The 20,836-nt window shown below is 43.7% G+C and overlaps 1 protein-coding gene and 1 long non-coding RNA gene across 3 annotated transcripts; one reads left to right on the top strand and one right to left on the bottom strand.

Annotated features, from left to right (window-relative positions):
• Positions 1-365: 365 nt before the first annotated feature.
• On the bottom strand, positions 366-14,057 carry LOC116938729 (mannose-1-phosphate guanylyltransferase catalytic subunit beta-like). The gene is made up of 9 exons (XM_032946264.2): positions 13,805-14,057; positions 10,716-10,921; positions 9,768-9,860; positions 8,432-8,514; positions 6,228-6,346; positions 5,493-5,590; positions 3,247-3,315; positions 2,274-2,332; positions 366-1,420 (listed from the first exon to the last, which is right to left on the bottom strand). Exons 1-9 carry the CDS (start codon positions 14,040-14,042, stop codon positions 1,288-1,290), a joined length of 1,098 nt encoding a protein of 365 aa, XP_032802155.2. The 5' UTR covers positions 14,043-14,057; the 3' UTR covers positions 366-1,287.
• Positions 13,219-20,536, top strand: LOC142907194 (uncharacterized). 2 transcript variants are annotated; one of them, XR_012930869.1, is made up of 2 exons: positions 13,219-13,448; positions 19,747-20,536. It is a non-coding gene; the product is annotated as an uncharacterized LOC142907194 (long non-coding RNA). The 2 variants fall into 2 exon arrangements; XR_012930868.1 differs by lacking the exon at positions 13,219-13,448 and adding an exon at positions 16,005-16,277.
• The last annotated feature ends 300 nt before the right edge of the window (positions 20,537-20,836 follow it).

Raw genomic sequence — 20,836 nt, 5'->3', positions numbered from 1 at the left:
TGGGAGGGGTGGGGGGACTAGCTTTATAAGGGCTTCAGAAAACGTCTGGCCTCACTCGGGACGACTGCGCGTTGGTGTTAACGGAAATAAACTTCCTCTAAACTACGTGGTTTGATTCCTCCACGTGACAGTGAAGATTTCGGTGTAATGCAAACGTGTGCTGTTTATAAACTTGTTTACGGTACGACAAAAATAGTTTATAATTGGTAATGGTTGTATTATTAAGTGTAACCACTGAATTGTTTTTGCAAACACGCATATGTGACAAGCCTGCGTTAGGTTGTCTATTCAAGCAGAAACATCGAATTAGCATCTTTTTTTGGATGACAGGAATGCTTTTGTAGTGTTTATAAAGACGAATAAACTTCTTAGGAGGCACACTGTTTATTGTAATTATTTCCTTATACAGTCCTTGACAAACAGGGGTATCCGGTTTCCCTCACCCGATACCCTAAGGAGGTACAGTCTCCGGACTTGGCGGGACTTGCACGTCTACCGCTATCCTAGCTTAAGGAGGTACAGCCTCCGGACTTGGCGGGACTCACACGTCTACCGCTATTCTAGAGTCCTCCGGCTGGGACCTAGGGGAAGCTATCTGACCCATCGCTGGCCCGGTGGGACCTGACCGCTGGAAACGCCGAGCCTTAGCCCTCAGAAGGGCTGGGAGGCTAGTCCAGGGTCCTAGCTAGTCTTCAGCCCGGGCTTTGGTCTTCCTGTAGGGAGAGAACTCCCCGAGCTCTGTTGGGTCACCCTTTTTATACTCGTTCGTGGCCAGGTATAACCAATCACACATTCCCACGTGGAACTGGCTGATTGGTTCTTACCAAACCGTGGCTACGGTCCACTTCACCTCGTCTGACCCCAACCGTTATGCACCCAGAGGTAATGCTGCCCCTTTTATACCTGGTGGCAATGCAGGTTATCGAACAGTGCGGAGTTAACGCATCTACACTTTTAACAGCAATATGTAATGCATGAAAATAGTGTCCGTCACGGCTTTTTTAACATTAATGCATACTGACAAATGTTTGAGTTTAAAAATACCTTCCATAACAGCTATTAGGTTAAATGCACTGCAGAGGGGCAAGCCTTTCATCCTCTGTTTTCTTTTCAAAGACTAAGTGGAGTTGGCTTGTCGCATTCGTGTTTTATTGTACAAATTAAAGACGCTCAAGTATTTCCATTTCGATAACGCTCATTACGTATTTTCCCTTTAAATGACTGGAGAGAGCCCACCACACGTTGAGTGCTACTCCTTGCTGCGTGCCGTGCTCTGACCCATCGCGGCTAGGTGGCAGCATCTGCCTGTGCGCTGCTGAAAGAAACGTCCCTGTCTACAAAGTGCTTGTGACAAGCCAGGTAGGACTGCAGTCCGCCCACGTCAAACCTCCCCGACACCTCAAACGCGTACACCGGTTTCCTAGGGTCCCAGGCCAGAGGAGGGGTGGGAGGGAGGGAGGAAAGAGAATCAATCCTTGGCAGCTGTAGTTGAACGGATGATTTGTCACGTGTGGATATTTTGTCACGTAACGCGTGTTCAGCATGCTTCTGGGTTGGCAATCGGGCAACTTTGAACATCATCATCCATTGATAGGATGCTAATGTAGCGTGGCGTGCCTTTCATAAAATGGGTCTAAATGAAAGCTAAATAAATTTTGATTTAAAGCTTTCGTGACTGCAGGGATTCATATTCTTGGTTCTTTCGGTAAGGTCACGTAATAAAATAATAAAAATATAAAACAATAAAATTATCACGACGTTTCGACTGCAACACAAGCAATCATCAGGTGTGAAAACCATAGCAAAATTTTTTTTTCAAATTTTCTTCTACGTGACTTTACCAAAAGAACCAAGAATATAAAGCTAAATAGTTATAATTTCCACAACTGTATCGTAACAATGCTTAATGGACCTGCAAATTTCTCATCTATGTTCATCCTTAACTCGGCAATCAACAGATTCCTGAATCTCGAGTCTCCAAAATAGTTCTAGATTTGAAGTTTTCGTGACTGCAAGGATTCATACTCTTTGGTTTTTTCGGTAAAGTCACGTAGGTAAAACATTAAAACAAATAAATTAAATCACGACGTTTCGGGTGCAACACAAGGGTCCTTCATGAAGAAGGATGCTTCTGTTGCGCCCGAAACGTGATTTAATTTTTTTACATTTTTTACCTACGTGTCTCCAAAATAGCAAAGTGTTTTCTATGGAGATATCAGGTATGGCATCGGTTGAGAGGTAGCAGGGAATGGAAGTTGACAGGACGCACACACCTTGGATACAGCCACGCCAGGAAGTTTCCAGGAGCATCACGTGCCTCCAGAGGAGCATCCTAAAAGGTAATCGTAATGATAATTTTAACTTGTAATGCACAGTATGCGTATACTCTCGCAGAGAGAGAATGACTCGTCAAGAGGAACCACATGGGAAAGGCAGCCTGGTGGTTAGCTGGTACCAAATTCTGCGATCCCCTATATGTTTAGGCATTATTGGCAAATTAATTAGCGTTTACATATGGGAGGATACTAGAGCACCCAGATAAAATCCAGCTGTGTGAAGGGGCAACTATCTTATACAGATCGAGCAAGGTGGAGTTCACAATTGCTCTACCATTTCTCTTGGAAAGCAAGGGTATGGCAACTCATTGCCTGTGTGAAGGGAGTTTCACAAGATTAGTGTGGTCCACCAAACATTGCCTCCACAATAATGGATTACAGGCATGCGTGACCACTTGATAAATAACTTCGCTGCTTTAGGCCATCGGTGCTCATATTGCTTAAATATGGGCCACGATAGAGCAACAGAACAGATCTTTGGGCTTCTAACTACAAGGCTACTATCACATGTGTGGAAATGGATAAGCAATAGCGTGAGCCACATGAAAATTCATACAGCGCATAATACGTGCAAGAGAAAAATAGATAATTGGCAACACTATTTTGACAAACCAATTTACAAGCACCTACAAGTACTGTGCATTCAGATATCAATGGATTGCATGAGCCTCTCTGCCTCAAGGGGTTTTTTTTGTGAGGAAGCACATGGCTGGCTGGACTTTTGTGTTCAGGTTTTGGCCACGGCAATAATTTTCACCAAAGTTATGATTTTTTTTTCACGGTGGGGATTAGTGAAATTTGCAGTGGAGATGGAGAGAAAAAAAAACTATTGACAGAAATAGATTGTGGAATAAGGTGAGACGGTGAATATTTTTGAGCAAATCCATCATATACAATTTGTACTGCTCACCTTCCTCTCATGCAGGAAGTCTTTCAACAATGGCAGGGCATGTTTAGAATAAACATAAAAACACGGACACTGCAACACAAAATTCGAGCATCTCTGGGTTAGCTCACAAGATTAAAATAATGTATGCATATCTGTATGTAACCTGGTGGTGCAACAATTCACCTCTAGCGATTTGATTAATTGTCATGATTCAGGGTTGCGATTCATGTTTTCATTCGATTTTACAATGTGGTGAATTTAGCGGCCACTATAGGCTCCATACAACATACAAATCTAAAAACATCACATCTTACTCGATTTGATGAACACATCATGAGCTCACCAATCAATATCAAAGAATTAATTCATCGTTAAATTGCAATTTATAACGATTAAATTACTCCGAGATGAACTAAACATTTGCCAAGACACACAATTGCCCATGATATGTTATGTGTCAGCCAAGCCCAGTTTAATGTTCGAGCATTAAAAACCTTTGTCGACTGGGTGATTAAAAAGTGTACCCAGGAACAGTCCTCGAGGCGTTTGGGTGTTAATTCATATAACTCAAGCTGTAGTCAGCTAAAATCTGGAAAACAATCTAAAGAGCTGATAGTGGGAGGATGTGTCCAATACGGGGCCATCCATTTAGTACGTACGCATGGAGGGGGGAGGGGGGGTTAACCCAAATGCATACGCATTGCATTTGGGGGGGTCTACTGACAATGTACGTACGCATAGTAAACGGGGGGGGGGTTGAAGCCTCGATCATAATTTATCTACATTGGCCTTCAAATGCGTTAGATAGTCCGGCGGTGGACTATCTGTTTGCTTAAACACTCTCGTGAGCGATGACTTTGTTTGATGTCGCTACATAGCCAATAACCTGACAGACTTTGTGTTTAAAGTTCTCCGCAAGAAACCCTGCAGTGTTGTCACAACATACTTAACGATAGCTGGTTGTGAACCAGTTTTAACGCTGCACCATTGAAGTTTAGTGCCTGATATTTTTCCTTTCAAAGCCCACATTGACTAAAATAATTTAAATTTCTATGAAAGTATATTAATATTATTCATCCTCGATCGTTTCTGCGTGGATAAAATATCGGCCGTTCTATAGGATTCGGGGGGGGGGGGGTACGTCAAGCGTACGTACGCAGGTAGGGGGGGTGTAAAAAGTACGCGTGGGTACAGGAAGGGGGGAGGGGTCAAGTTTTGACAGATTTTTGCGTACCTACTAAATGGATGGCCCCCTATTTCCACCAGTGCTGTACCAAAAAGGAGTAGGAAACTTTTTCATTTAACTTATGAACATGCATAATTGTGCGTCACTGGCTTGGGCCATGGCATGTTTTTCTGGTGCTCAGAGTGAATATGCACATGTGACCATTTGTCCCATGATGCACTGAGCAGGCAGCTGGACAGCAGTGGCGTCGTGGTGGTTAGCGCACTGCACTGTGATCAAGGTAAACCTGCGCTGTCCTACCAGACAGTCTCGCCCCCTTCACCTGATGAAGGCTGCTTGTGTTGTGGCCGAAACGTCGTGAGAATATTATTGTGTTATTTTATTTTATCAATTTATTATTTTATTCTCATTCTACGTGACTTTACCGAAAGAACCAAAGAAGATGAATCATTGCAGTCACGAAAGCTTTAAATCGAAAGGTAAACCTGGTTTAGGTTCTTTGAAATACAAAGAAAATATTTTTGTATCTAATGCTGGTCATGGTCTCTCTCTAGTTTACTCAACAAAAAATATTACCTCATGCTTTGTGCCAACATAAATAGTAGGGAGACATATTCTGTGTGACGTTAGCTTTAACAGATGCGCATTAACAGCATCTGCTTCAGAAACTTGTCCAGAAAATAAGAGGTGCCTTTGATGAAAGAAGAATAGGCTTTACCCATTTCGGCAATAACACAGGTGTTCAGATGTTCAAACATCAAATAGACACCTATTGCACGGCATCCAGTCTGCATTAACCACACATGCTTGTGGTAAAACAGACAAACATGCTTTGATAATGTACACATTGTTCTTAAAACTGATTTGCTGACATCAAAAACAGCCTCCTTCATGACCATGTCTCACCAGTTTTAGACCAGATAATGCCTAAGGCGAATAGCAAAAAGGAAATGCAAATATCCAAGGCATTAATAGCTTTGGTTGAGCAGTAGTTATATCTATGGGAGACTTCATCATATTGATAACGTCAAAAAGGGTCCCAATGATCTAAGAGGAGCCTTTGTCTACATTGCCGCCCTACCGCTCTCCGTGAGCTGGTTTCCTCAGCGCTGGGTTTCTCCAAGAAGGCTGTAACCTTCCGCGTCTCGTCCACCTCCAGAATGCCAAACTTCGTGGTCTCTGCACGCAGCGCAGCCACAAGGCATGCACCGTCACCCCCTGGGTATACACAGATCTACACTCTACACATTGACGTGCCAACAACAGTGCTCATTCATATTCCCAAAAGTGCAATAAAAATCAATACACAACGCATCCAAAACTACAAGGCACTAGAGGACAGCAGCTGGTAAGAGACAAGTGTAATGCTTTGATATAGATGTGTATATATATCAAAACATATATATCAAAGCATTTCTATTTGCCTATCTCACTCATCAAACACAATAATCTAACAATGATTTCCTACTAAAATGTAATTATGATAAATCACCTGAACTGGCTTACATACGATTTTTTTAAAATATATTTTCCACTGTAAAGTGGATATGAATTTGTTCAATGTATAACAACATCCTGCAATGTCAACTTAATGTTCCCAAATTACATCATAAATAAACAATTTGATAACAAGGTGACAGCCCATAAATCACATCCAATCACAGATATTGACTTAAATGAAAAATATATTCTTTGTTAGTTGGATATTTTCCATGATTTCTCACCTATTTATCAAGGAAAATATAATATATATGCAAAATACCACAACAAAATACCAATCCATCGATATAAGTGTTTGTGTGCATAGTAGCCACACCGTGATCCGCACAGGAGTAGGACAGCACCAGGCTGCATTCGGGCCCTCTGTGCTCCTGCAGACCAAAGAAGCAGTCGATCACGGCGGAAAGATTGAAGTCTTCGTAGAAAAGCGTGTCCCTGCGCACATGACAAGCAGCACATGGTCTCTGCATTCCTCGCCTGATCACCGCTGATCACCGCTGATCACCACTGATCACCACTGATCACCTCAGCATTTAAATGGGACACTGTTTCATTGTACCAGAGTAAAGTTGAACTGTCCCCATGCCAAAACAATCCTTTTGATTTATATAGCATCTGAACGTGACTGCATATTAAGATACCGTACAGAAACAGTGGGCATATTTACGTGAAAGATAGAGGCAGTTAGAGTACAATCATACATATAGTTTTGGTGATCTGTGCCTAACGCCTGACACTTTGCTTGTCTGTGTGTCTCCGTGTATATGTTTTGTCTCTCTCTCAAATTTAGCAATCTTTGGAAGAACGTTAATCAACCAAGTGGGATGTTGACTTTTGTGTTGGCCGACTCTCTGTGTTGTATTGCATTATATTTCCAAGTTTACTATGCTTGTTTTCTCATTTATTTGTTCCTGGGGATGGTTACTTGTGTTGCAATTGAAACGTCGTATTTTATTATTTTACTTATTTCTCCGTGACTTTACCGAAAGAACCAAAGACTAATAATTCCTGCAGTCACGAAAGCTTCGAATCAAGTATGGCATTGTTCATCTGTCTGTGGAAATTCCGAATTAGTATATCCATTATAAAACCAGTACAGTGTTATGTACTGGAATTGTCATGAAGTCTCACCATTATTTGTATTGTAGTCACACATCATCCATAAAGAGACACGCTTCAGCTGGACAAGAACAGACTCACTTTGGGATGTGACTCAAGGCACTTGGGGGTCTATTTTAATACAACTGTAGTGACATTGCGGATGTAACTGTAATGCTGGCCCTAGAGAGGCACGGCGTGCGATGTATTGACATCGCGGGACCACGTATATGTGGGTGCAGTACCGGCCCTGGAGGGGCTCGGTGAACGCTGACTGACAGCGCTGGATGGCACCACGCTTGGCATGCAGTGCCGACCACTACAGGAGAGGGTGTGGGAGTGTCGGCCACAGGGAAAGGGGTTACTATGGGCCGTGGCACTCTGGTTGACCCCAGAGAACACGTGACCGGTTAAGTCTACACAGGGCCCCCAAGTGGGGGCGTGGGGTGGTCACGTGTCAGGGCCGAGATCCTGCTCGAGGATTCTAGAACGTGGTCGTGGCTAAGGGCGGGACCAGCCCCCCCACAGAGGATATAATCCGGGTCCCCGAGAGAGACCGGCTGCTGTTGTTCATCCTGAAGAATCTACGTTCTACGTCCTACAGAGTCCCCAACACGTGGACCTGGACCCAAGCTGGGGTCCGTTGTAGCTAGTTACCGTGTAATTAGTGCCGTTAGCCTGGTGGTCTACCACGATAGGTTGTTAGAGTGTTAAGGGGTAGTTACCCCGTGTGTTGGTATTAATAAATGTGTTGCCTCCAAAGAGTACGTCTACGACTCAGTTGAACCCACTACACAACCGTGGATGCACGCTCCCATGCACCCAACCGGCACACAACGAGCAATAACGTCACGTGTACATTGAGTACAGTTATAAAATGTATTCCAATTTTCACGTAATTGTCCATAGTACTCAAGTTGTGATGTTACTGTACCGTAATTGTTAAATGAACAAATCAATTTATCTGCAGCCGCAATGGACGATACTGTTGTAGTTTTCTGGTAGACTTTAACCTGCAGGTCTACGAGATGGCTCTATGGATTTTTGAGTGCATACTTTTTTTTCTACGTACACCAAATTTCCTCACATCCAGAATACTCAATAAAAAACTGACCAAAAAGTAGCAAAATAGGACTCTCCTGATACTGGGACGTAGTTATGTTATTCTGAATAAAATATTTATTATTGTTCCTCGAAGTGGCTTCGAGTTGTACCATGATTCTGTTCAGGAATTAAAATCCTGCAGAATCTCCCAGCAGGTGGAGCAAAACGTACGACGCCATGCCGAAAAACGCACACACATCGGAGAGTTACACCGCACAGCCGCGAAAGGCTACACAGGAGTGATACTTATGATTTCCAGAGAGAACGTTACACGACTATAATGCACCAGGCTTTAGAGGCTCGGCTGCATGTGCTCACCCCCCTATGACGATGGTGTGGTCTTCTTGCAGGCCACACTGCTCAACAACCAGCTGGAGGCAAGCGATGGCCCCCAGCCGCTCCTGAGGACACACCAGTGAGGAGGATGAAGCTGTCATTGTGTTCAAGTTGTAATACCAATGCAAGTGACAATATTAACCCTTTCCCAATAAAATTACTTTATCGGTACCGAGGCTCCCATAAGGCCATGAGGGAGGGCGTGTGGCACAGTTTGGCGCCAGCTATCGTAGAATGCGGATGTGATCCCTGACATGCATTACCCCGGCGTCTACAAACTAAGCTGTGTCTGCGGCAGTAGTTACATTGGGGAGACTAAGCGACATGTCTCGGACCGTGTTCGTGGACATAAGGCAGATCTGAAACACGGTAGGAACAATACCTCGGCCGTGGCTGATATTTTTTTCAATGCGGTGGGCTCACACGAAATTGATTTCTCTAAGACGAAGGTACTTTGCAAACCCACTGGCTATCAACAATGATTCGTTCAGGAAGCCATCCATATATATAGACACAGACACAATTTCAACCGAGAAGATGGGTACAAACTGAGCAATCTTTTGGAAGGACGTTATCAACCAGTTTAAGTTATAATTGGCTGTGATGTTCCCATTAAAACCACCTTCCGATGTTAGTTGTGCTTCACGCCCATTTCAGACTTGCGCGTCCACAGGGTTCACACCAACACAGTCACTTCGCGCGCCGACCCCTCGGTTGCGGCTCTGTGATCTCCCATTAACATGCTAATCTCTTAGTCTTGGTTCTTTTGGTAAAGCCACGTAGAAGGGAAAGAATACAATAATTAAAATATTAAACAATAAAATTCTCACGACGTTTCGACTGCAAGACAAGCAATCATCATCAGGTATGAAAACCACAGCAAGAAAATTTGAAAAAAGTGGCGGGTTTTTTTATGCTAATCTCTCTTTAACATGCTAATTTTAACCTGGCAGCCATTTGATTGGTGAAAAACCAACCACCGTCGGGTTGGGCTGTCCACCACTCACATTATCATTGGCTGCTGACATTTGGGCTACGCCCATTTCAAACCCCTTATAAGCAAGATGAGTAGTTATCCCAAAACAAGGACTAATCTAAGGACGAAATTCACATTAAAAATGAAAATTATTATTAAATGGTTGAACTCTTTATAAGATTAATGAAAACTGGACTTGCTAAAGATGTCACTTCAAAGAGTTGCAGGGAAACTGATTTTCAGTTGTGACTTATAAACTTGCAACATTTTGCTACACTTAAAGGTGCAGAACATAAAGGACTCAATGAGGGCCAAAGAATACAGAATTACTGGGATCCTCACCTCATTTTGAGTGGTGCCATCATTTACAACGGTCACGAAAGGACCGTAATCTTGTGCCCATGCCTTAAACTTAGCATGGAAGAGCTCATTCGTCTGCACACACAAACGAGAGCCTTTCGTCACAATCGCAGCATCAGCTCCAGGCCACAGGAAACTATGTGGGTTATAGTAAGCCATGTTCGTGCACAATGATTTTCTGGATAACGGTAAATGTACGACTAAAAATACTCAAAAGTCTACCTAATAATATGTTCATATATCAATTGTCTCCAAATGTCAGCTACCCACAAAGCTCTCACTAACTTAAAAAGTATTCTGGCTATCCCTTTTGGTCTGCAGAAGGAACACTGCTTTAAAATATATATAGGCATGCAATGATTCACTCTTCCCCCATTGTGATTCCATGAATTGTCACGATTCAGGATCACAACTTTATGCAACAATCTATGATATGCATGCATCTTGAGAATACGCAATCACAATCATGTATTATTTGTACAATCAGTTGAATTTGAGTTACAAAGTGCCACACAATAAGTCGAGATAAGAAAATAAAAGCTGAAATATCAATTAACGTTTAGGGAAAACAATAAGCAACAAACATCAACAGAAGCATCCAAAGATATCAAGTACTGTAGTAGAAATAATGTAGGTTCATTAACTTGATGCGAAAGAAAGCATGCAAGAGTTTAAGCATGTGTGATGTACACAGGCAATGCAATACAAGATTACAGATGTTCGGCACACGAAGAACTATTCAGCTTGCATTTTAATTTTTGTCGTTGCTTTGCTCGAATTTGTTGAATTGTTGATGGCGACACTAATAATGTGCATGAACACCAGTGCTACGTTGTTTACACGTCTGCTGGAAATTCACGCAGAAGAGCGGCAGAATTAAAACCACAGCCTGCTCAGGGGGGGGGGGGGGGCACAGAAGGGTGCACTGACCACCACGTAGACGTGCTCGACATGGTGGCCACGTGCGTTGGCCTCCCCCAGCGCCCGCATCCAGTGGGAGGTGAGGGGCAGGGCCCCCACTGGCAGTAGCGGCTTGGGGCAGCCGAGCAAGTGGGAGTGGACACCAGTGACGTCTGCGCGGACGTCCCGCTCCAGTCTCGTGCCGTAGCCCGCAGCCAGGACCACGGCCCTCATGCCTGCAAAAGCCATTAGCCAGGGGTCAGAACTCGGTCACCTACTGCGTAGGCTTTCGCAATCGTGCTCTTCAGCAGTGATTTTCACTGCAAGGCCGACGGGCCACTGGCGGCTCCTCGTGGCCTTTAGTGCGGCTCATGACGTGAGGCCCCTGGCAATACACAAATGTGAAAACACTCCCATCGTGCTGCTGTCAAACCCAATGGTTTCAAATGCGTGGTGGCCCTCACACTGATGTCCTTAGGGGCGAAAGTGGCTGCCCTCTCAAAATGAGTGAACAAACAGCACCGTTCTACAGTATAGCTATTTGATGTGTTTTCGGGGTACGTGCCAACGTCCGTTTCCCTCCACGTGCCGAAGAAGCTCCGAGGACGTGGAGAAAAATGTCAAGGCATCGTACTGAACAACGCATGGAACACACACAAAAACGAACATTTACAAAGTGAATTTGACACTAGATAATAACGCCACCATGGTCAAGTGTAAGGTGCGCAGAGATAAGGCATGAATATATTGTATAGCACTTCAATCGAATATGCTCGAAAATAGATGTTGGAACAATGGTGTCAGGTCACACAACCTTTTAAACAGTAAATATGAAGTTAAAATAAGTTTTGCATTTGAAATCAACACTGCCGTTGATAATTATGGACCGGCTGTGAAGTTTTATTCGAGTAATCAAATCATTACATTTGGCGTTCGCATCATTGTTATAGTGCACAGCTAAAATAAAGGAGTCATCGTCTGCAGCAGTTTTGCCGTTGAGGGCGATGTTTCTGTTTTAGCCCAATTCAGTAATTTGTGGAATAGTTTTTTAAAACTTGGACCCTCATGCTGAAACACATGGCCTATTCTTTTTAGAATAAATTCAAGGGATCTTTGACGTCCACTGTGAAGCAGACGGTGTGTTAATACATTGTCCAGCACAGCTGGGAGCTTGAACCGCAAACACACTGCAAGCGGCAAACTTATTTACCACTTGGCCATGTCACAGTCAATTGAACGCTCACCTCTGTCATTCCTCACTCCCATGCCTTACTGATATCCTCATATTTGCACCTTTTACCTACATTTACATCACACTCACTCATTACCCAGTTGAAATCTACAAAGCAACAATCGCCACCTACTCCAATACCTGAAATGATCCTCAAGAGACTCAGTGAGAGTGTCCTGGGTAAACAAAGGTCATTATTTTGATAACTGTTGTCATGCATAAACGTTCATCCAGCAGTGAATAGATCACGGACGACAGTGATGACGATGACATCCCTATCCTGGCATGCCAGTGGGAGTGCTGTAGAATCAGAAATTGGTCTAAATCCTATTCACAATTAAGCACATACAAAAACGCCATTTTCAATGAAAAATTTAAAAACGTAAAGAACCAACACACCGCATCACGAACCCAACAGCACGTCCCTGGCTTCGACCTCCCTCGAAGACAGTGGGCAGCACCCCACCGACACAACAGGCCACGGGCTGCGATGCAGCCTCATCGCTTTACAAGTGGAATATGGGAGGGATGTGACCCCAAGTGCGACTGTGGTCATGAGTCCCAGACCGAGGAACGAATCACATCAAACCGCCTTTCGTGGGAGGTGCTTCATTTCTCAGTTTAGCATCTCAGGAAGTCACCGAGTGGATCGCCATATAAGACATCCCATTATAAGCTTTGCCCATCGTACGAAATAAAAAAAATAAAAAATGTTAGGACGGGCAGGGGACACCAGCAGCCGCCATGCTGGTGGTCAGCACGGACGCCAGGGCACAGGGTCACAAGGCCATGGTGATGGTCAACACGGGTGCTTGGGCATGGGTCACAAGACCATGCCGGTGTTCACAGGTGCCGCCAAGGCACGGGGTCACAAGGTCATGCTGGTGGTCAGCACGGGCGCCAGGGCATGGGGTCACATACTACTGTTATTTTACCAGCTAAGGCCCACTGAGCTATTTACAGCATAGCTCTTTTGCAGAAGCGATCTGGATACAAATGATAGCTCAACGAGGTGGCTTATCATGTGGAAAATTAAAGCAACAACATACTCTAAACGCATTTTGTTATTTCTAAACGTAGAGGAAAAAAACCGGAGGACCCGGAGAAAAATCCACGCGACCACAAGGGAATGAGACACCGCAAGCTTCAAATATACAAACCTGTCAACCCCTTATCAGTGGCTACTTTATTACGGCCCAATTCAGACCTTATTGGTCACCCCGTTCCCTTATAAATCTCAACGTTCATCCTATAAAGTCCCATCACAAGGGAGTAACACTATATATATTCCCCCCCCCCCCCCGTATTGAAACGGCTTTCCGCCGTATGGACCTGAAAACTCAATTTCCCTGCGCACAGAATACGCGGTAAGCCGTATGGGTTGACGGGTATGAATATACATCGGGCATCACTGGGTCAGGATCGAAACCCACGACCTCCTGCGTACCAGGCGAGGGTGGTAACATCTCGCCCCCGCGACGCACGAGGCCGTGCGGGTGGCGAGTCTCGTGAAACGTGAACCCGGATAAAAGGTAATCGGGGCTCGTACTGTAATTAAACGTAGACACCTCTAAGTGGGACGTAAGTTTGTGTAAAAAAAAACACCCCACGTGAACAATTTGCGGTGTTTACGCGTTGTTGTTGTTGATTCTACCGCAGTGATGAGCACGTGGGCGGTGCGCGTGGCAATCGCCGTCAAATCCGTGAACTGCGTGAATTTAAAAGCCAGGAAAAATTCCTGCCGCGATCTCACCGAGTCGAACGACGACGGTACTTCTTCTGGTTGTTGTACTGTGTGTATGTATATATTAAATGTGTTTACACAAGAACCGGAACTGTGTGCATTGCCAAGTCGCTCTCCGGGGCAAGTGGGGACCGGCGCAGTCACCGTTGGTGGTCGTGGCGGTGACGCCGGAAGACCCCCTTGGGTGGCTGAACCTCGCCGGGTTTTTCTGCTCTGTCCCCACCGCCACCACCACCAACCACCACCGCCAACAACCACCACCACAAACAAACAGCACGGAGACGGAACTGGAAGAGAAGACGCGGCCCAGTCGGACTCCGACGGACACGGCACCTCCGCTGTGGCCCCTGCCGGCCACGTGGCGCAAGTGCAGTGTTGTCATCTGGGGGATGAATTGGCATCTCTTTTTAATGACGAGAAAGAGAGACAGACCCACCACCCACCACCACCATCGGAGAAGAAACGACACAATTCGTGCAGTTCCTTTGATATGTTACACAGAGAGAGAGAAAACAGGATAGGAACCCACTGTCTGAACTGTATTCTGCAGTTTGATGATGGCGACATAAATTAGTATAACCTTTTAACTATCTGTATGTTGTGGCCGTTTCTCCAAAGTGACATTGGCACGCAGAGAACGAACATATTTGCATGTTTAACATGCACACAAATACTGTACCGGCATACACTACGTTTAGTTACTTTTTCTTGTAAAAAAACAAGACTTGACTTTGTGAATCACTAAAATGCTGTATGAATATCGTTCCTTATTCTGGTATTGGCAGTTTCTGCCACTCAACAGCTATGCATTCTGTCGCTAACATTCTTGCAAACGTAACTAGTTCGCAAACACAATGGTTTTTGAAAACCACATCAACAGCTGTCCCTTGTACGAACGTTTACTCTCCGTCAATATTCATCGAAATCATTCTATCGAGACGTAAGACATGCATCCCTTTTCTGAGATAACCTTCAAACCGTATACAAAAATGGCAAACGAAATGTAACCACTGTAAATGTTGTTTCGTTCCAAACAACATTTTGCCGAGATTATTTTAATCTCCACAATATAATGTTTGGAAAAATAAATGACCAATTAAAACAATATCAGTTAACACATAGTGCTTTGATGTGCAAATGTTTCTTGCCGTTGGTTTTCACACCTGATGATGACTGTGTTACAGTCGAAACGTTGTGAGAATTTTATTGTTTTATATATATTTTATTGTTTCCCTTCAACGTGACTTTTCCAAAAGAACCAAGAATATACATACAAATATCCTTAAGGAAAACAAGATGGGGAAAAACATTTTTTTTACAAACAAGCAACTGACCCCGTTACAGGCCCTTTGCTTCTTGCCATTAACCCAATTGTCCTCCGCCGGAGGTGAAATTAGCTATTATGTTCTCAAAAAACAAACGATGCTCTTTGTTAGACTTTTACTCCCATATGCCATGTGGAATGCCACTTCACTGTCAATTGGCCATATGAAAGAAAAATAACGTAAATGCGACGTCTTTTCGGATAGTACAGTATGTTGTTACATTTTCTTGTAATCTTATGAAGCAAAAAATTTCCACTTGAGCCCAAATTGGTCCCAGGGAGAATGGGACTTGTATTTGCAGGAAGTAAATTTGCAGGCAGCATATTAAATACATTGCAGTAGTTATCTACAAACCATTGGCGACTTCAAGTAACGTAACAAATAATGGCCATAAGTAGGTTAAGGTTGCATCTTTTTTTAATCAATGCTAATTTTCTGTATTGAGCCCTTTTACGTTTATGTTCATCATTCACCATGAGGCACATGTGAGGCTTAAAGACCACGTTCGTCATCGTTTTAAAGGCAGAGGCATCTTTAAACAGGTTATTAAAAGCAAACAACATTAATCTCCAAAGCAGAGCAATTTGAAATCAGGATTGAAAAGGCAATAGTAATAAACTTGATAAACGTTTTGTTCTGCAATTGACTGAATAAATTCGTTTACCTTCTTTGTGCAGGGAATTTAGCCAGGCTGTTTTAGTTGATAACATGTCCTAAGTACCTCTGGAAAGTTTTGGAGTTCATGTCATTATCATCCTGGATGCGTATACGTCATTATTAATGAGCAATGTCCCTAAGTGGAAAACTGGTTTGTACGTGCATTTTTGTACAAGCATACAGAGATGTGCATGTGTCATACTGGTTAGCACACTGCACCCCCCTTATGCCTCTTTCGATCCATCAGTAGAAAGGGTTCACTACAGTTTGCCGATCAGCAGATCGCGCATGGTAGGGTAAAGTATGGGTATTCCCACCTCTTCCAAAAGTCTGGCCTGTGTACAAGAGTAAATAGAAATACCCTATATAGTTATATTCTTAGCTCTTTCGGTAAAGCCACGTTGAAGGGAAAAAATAAAATAATAAAATATATAAAACAAAAAAAATTCTCACGACGTTTCGACCATAACACAAACGGTCGCCATCAGGTGTGCCGGTTTGCATTTATTTATTTATTTTTAAACGGTGTATTTATTTAAAAAAAAAACCGTTAGCACCACGGGCAGCGATTTGGCAGTTTATTTAGAAGGACGAGTCCATCTATGTTCTGAAAAGAGGAGGGGGAGACGAAAAATGTATGTATGCTGTTTGTAAGCGTGAACAATCAATTAAGACCTGAAATGGTTTATCAAATCTTTCCAATGATTGCTAAGCCAGAATCCATCTTCTCGGTTGAAATTGTCTCTGTGCTTGTATATGTGGATAACCTCATGAACGAATCTCTCATGGTAGCCAGATGGGATTCGTCCTTCTAAACAAACTGTCAAATCGCTGCCCGTGGTGCTAACGGTTTTTTAAATAAAAAAAACACCGTTTTGAAAATAAATAAATGCGAACAGCCACTTCTTTCAAATGTTTCTTGCCGTTGCTTTTCACACCTGATGATGACCGTTTGTGTTATGGTCGAAACGTCGTGAGAATTTTTATTGTTTTATATATATTTTATTATTTTATTGTTTCCCTTCAACGTGACTTTACCGAAAGAGCTAAGAATATGAATTACTGCAGTCACGAAAGCTTTAAATCACCCTATATAGTTCTCCTCGAGGGCTCTCTCCAGTCGAGGCAATTGCAGGGCTGTACCTTGCTATTTTACGTGATTGTCTATTAAATGTCTATTAACAATAGAGACTTTGTTTTTCAAATCGACTTGTTTTCTGAACGTAATACCACATTAAATCAACTCACAAATACGTCACCTCTTGGTACATTACAACTCAATTTCAGTTTGTCCCTCCAACGTATTAAGAACTCTTCTTATCCACAACCCTAATACCCACGACTCCCTGGCAGCTGTAGGATCCTTGAAAACTCCTATTTTCCGTGGCCCTATTTCTTCCTATTATCCATGATTAACCATCATTTCGCCCATCAAGCATTCATGCATAGCAAAAATGCTTTCAAATATTCGTGATTGCAGATAAGAAGCGTTGCGCGATTAATTCTCTTATCTGTGGGTTATCCGTGAAGTTTTTACTCTGCTGCTAAGAGGGTAAGATCGCGGATTACCCAGCGGATAATAGAACCAATAACATTGGTCCCCCATATCAGCGTGGTTAAGAGGAGTTGTGTATTTTCATTGTTTAGCAAACTTGTTGTGGATGACTTTTGTTATTCTCATATTTATCTGGACCCTAGATATCCAGCCTTATTTATTAAGTTTTTCAATAATACTCTTTGGTTCTTTCGGTAAAGTCACGTAGGTAAAAAAAAATAATCAATTCACAACGTTTCAGAGGCAACACAAGCTTCCGTCATCAGGTGTAACTAGCTAGTTACCCCTGTTAACTAGCTAGTTATACGTGACTTTACTGAAAGAACCAAAGAGTATGGATCATTGCATCTCACGAAAACTTCAAATCTAGAATTATTCAATAATATTCTGTAGTTCACTTCCATTGATTAGAAAATCCGCCTTCTTTAAAATTATATATATTATTAATATATAATAACAAGTCAAGTTTTCTCTTTGATGTGAATACCTTTGTCGAAAATTTGTCTCCTTGTCTGATGCCCATTCTATTAACTCCCTTTTTAATATGCACATCAGAGTATTATACCTAGGGCAGTTATTGAAGGCAGACTAGGACAACATTATTAAATTTTGATTTAAAGCTTTCGTGACTGCAGTAATTCATATTCTTAGCTCTTTCGGTAAAGTCACGTTGAAGGGAAACAATAAAATAATAAAATATATATAAAACCTCTTGGTACATTCAACGTGACTTTACCGAAAGAGCTAAGAATATAACATTATTAAAATAAAGGGGCAAGCTAGAGAAGGATGGCGTTCTTTTCAAAGAAAAGAAATATACTCATTTGCCTAATTAAGTACTTTTAAATCAGTTAATGTTACATGCAGTGGCACATAGATCACAACATGGACATTGACGAAGAAAATGGAGTGTGGAAATAAGCATGAAGAATGACACTGATAGGGTGCCTTGAAGGAAGGAATGAAGGAAGTAAAATTGGAAGAAAAAAACGTCGAAGAGGACGTTCCCCACAAATATGGAGCAATACAATCAACTTGTGGGCAGGAGCTACACTGTGAGAAATGACGACAGCTTGGCAAGGCCTTCATCCAGTAGTGCATAGTTCACGTGTGAAAGTAACATCTTTATATTCCCATAGCCTTCACAAAATAATGGTTATCATTTATAATGTGGTGAAAGCCCATTGAGATAGAAAGTCTATTATCAAGGGAAATCTTAGCATTTTTCAGTGATAAATGGATTTAAGAGGGGCAGCTGATATGTGTTAGTTGGTATATGCGATTTCTCCGAATACATTAACTATGTCATATACTACACAAAGCTTAACTACCCGGCTTCGCCCGGGACTTGGATTCACCACACCCGGCCGCCTTTGTCTCCCCAATGGCGATGTTCACACACCACACCGGTTACGCGTTTGAGGCTGAGTCGACCTAGGGGAGGCCCAGGACCGGTTCAAATAATCGTCACCGGTGGTGGCTGTGAGCGGGAATCGAACTCGGGTCGCCGGGTTCGTAGCGCGGCGCGCTAACCACTACACTACAATGCGTTACGCTTCCACATGCGCGGGTCACATGACAGAAAAAATATATATACATTATTGAGCTCCCCCCGCCCAAAAAAAAAACAAAGTGTATTTTTCTAATTTTTGCATGGTGTACAGTCTGGAAAGTACCCACATGGCAAATTTCAAGTTTGTTGCATGTCGGGAAGTACGCTAAACATTTAGAACAGTCACACATTCACAACTTTGCCTTTTATATATATGGAGATAACGGTACCACTTTGCACCTAACAAGTGTTTATACTCTAAATCTCTGGGTACGCTCCACTGACTGCAGCTTGATTCGCGAGGAGCTTAACACAACGGGCTTGCTTGTTTGCATCTGTCAAGTGGAGGGCTGAGCAAATGCTGCCCTTGCCAAGAGCAACGGGCAAAAAGTGCACAACAACAAAACTATATCCAGTGCCATATTCTCCTGGTCACAAGCTCACACTTTTAAGACATCTGCTTGTGTAAAACCCTGCAAGACGTCACCACCGACTGGCATCCAACAACTACACGTGATTCATATGAAAACAACGTAGCACAATTTAAAAAAAGTCACTGGAAAGGAGATTGTGAAGCAATGGATAAAAGAGGTGAGAACTTAACTGCAAAGCTATCTGTATATGTGTACGGTACGTCTACAGAGACATCGACATATTATAAGCAAGAAGACAATCCGAGTGCTTGGTGTTTATGAAATCATTGTTTAATGGTCTCAATAGGGAATCATGTAATGTGGGCCCTTACATTAGTACTGTAATTCTAAAATCACGAGATGTTTTTTTTGTGCTCGACCGTGTTTTAGGTGGTTGTTTTACCATAGCCTATATGGTGCACAGTTCACACATTCGATTCGTGAACAGCCATTCAAGGTGTGCGTATTGCTGGCCGCAACGAGAGTAACGAATTGGACTGCACACCCATGTATGCATGCTGCCTGAACACTGCACCCTTGAGACAATTAATCCGAGGATTTTTCTTTTGGTCGAATCCTTGCAGCTTCAGGTAACAAGCCAGGACGACAGATGGTGACCAGCAGCTTGAACAGCGGCGGCGGGGGCAGGAAACAACCCCAGAGGTCCCGCGCATCATCTGGCCTCGTACACGGCACGCTGTCTCCCGCACGCCTCACCCGCGTGTGTCGCTGGGTCGTGGATGTGGAGAGGAGCCGGGATCAGAGAGAACGGCAGGAAAAGAGCACCGACTCCCGTGCGTCCAAATTCAGGGGTGCCGGAGAGACGCTCGCGGTGGCCGCAGCACTGACCCACAGGCGGTTCACAGCCCGTGCCAGCCCAAGGCACGTGCCCACGGATCATGGAGCAGCAACAATAATGCAAGGATGCTTGGAGTTCTTGCCCCCCTCCAACGTTCTCATCACCGGCGGCAATCGCGTGGACGGCTCGCGCGAGGCGAAGGCGCCGTCGGTGCGCGGACGCGGTGCCGATCTGCTGTCATCCGCGCAGGCGAACGCGCGCCCTGCGGTGTCGGGCGTCTTGGGCAGACGGGCCCGGACTGTCACAGCCAAACCCGGCGAGGTGAAACGTGAGGGGCACGGCCACAGAGGGTAATTGAGGACACGCGAGAATGGACTGGGTCCGCTGCGTCCGTGTCTTGCACAGCACGTCACCACGACTCCTCCGTGGGTGTAATTTACTCGTTGTAACCCTCCCCCCCGCCGCCGCCCCACCTTATATATTAAGTGAAAATGTAATTCAGCTTCCACCTGTGCTCTTGTCAGATATCTAACTACCCTATCTCCGTTAAAATAAAATACGAAGTGTTGCGCTGGGCGTGTTGTTTTTACGTATTACATGTTTTCCATCTTGGATGTACCACTGAATATAGACATTACTGTGCCGTGTTGTCATGAATTGGTTGGTAATGACCGACTTCCCTGATCAATATTGATGTTTTTGGCGATGCCTACTTGCTGGACTGCTTATGTGGTGATCAATGCACTCTTTGCCCATGACGATGTCAGCAGGCTCAATGTGCCTCATGTCCAGTTTTTGAAGCTCAGCAGCATATGCAGATTGATGTGCAAGATGCTCACCTGCAGGAGCCCAGCGTGCTCCCTGTGTGTGCAAGT

The sequence above is a fragment of the Petromyzon marinus genome, chromosome 4, assembly GCF_048934315.1.
Source record: "Petromyzon marinus isolate PM22_M1 ecotype Great Lakes invasive population chromosome 4, UKy_Petmar_22M1.pri1.0, whole genome shotgun sequence".
Classification (NCBI taxonomy): Eukaryota; Metazoa; Chordata; class Hyperoartia; order Petromyzontiformes; family Petromyzontidae; genus Petromyzon; species Petromyzon marinus.
This window is presented reverse-complemented; position numbering and strand designations above follow the sequence as displayed.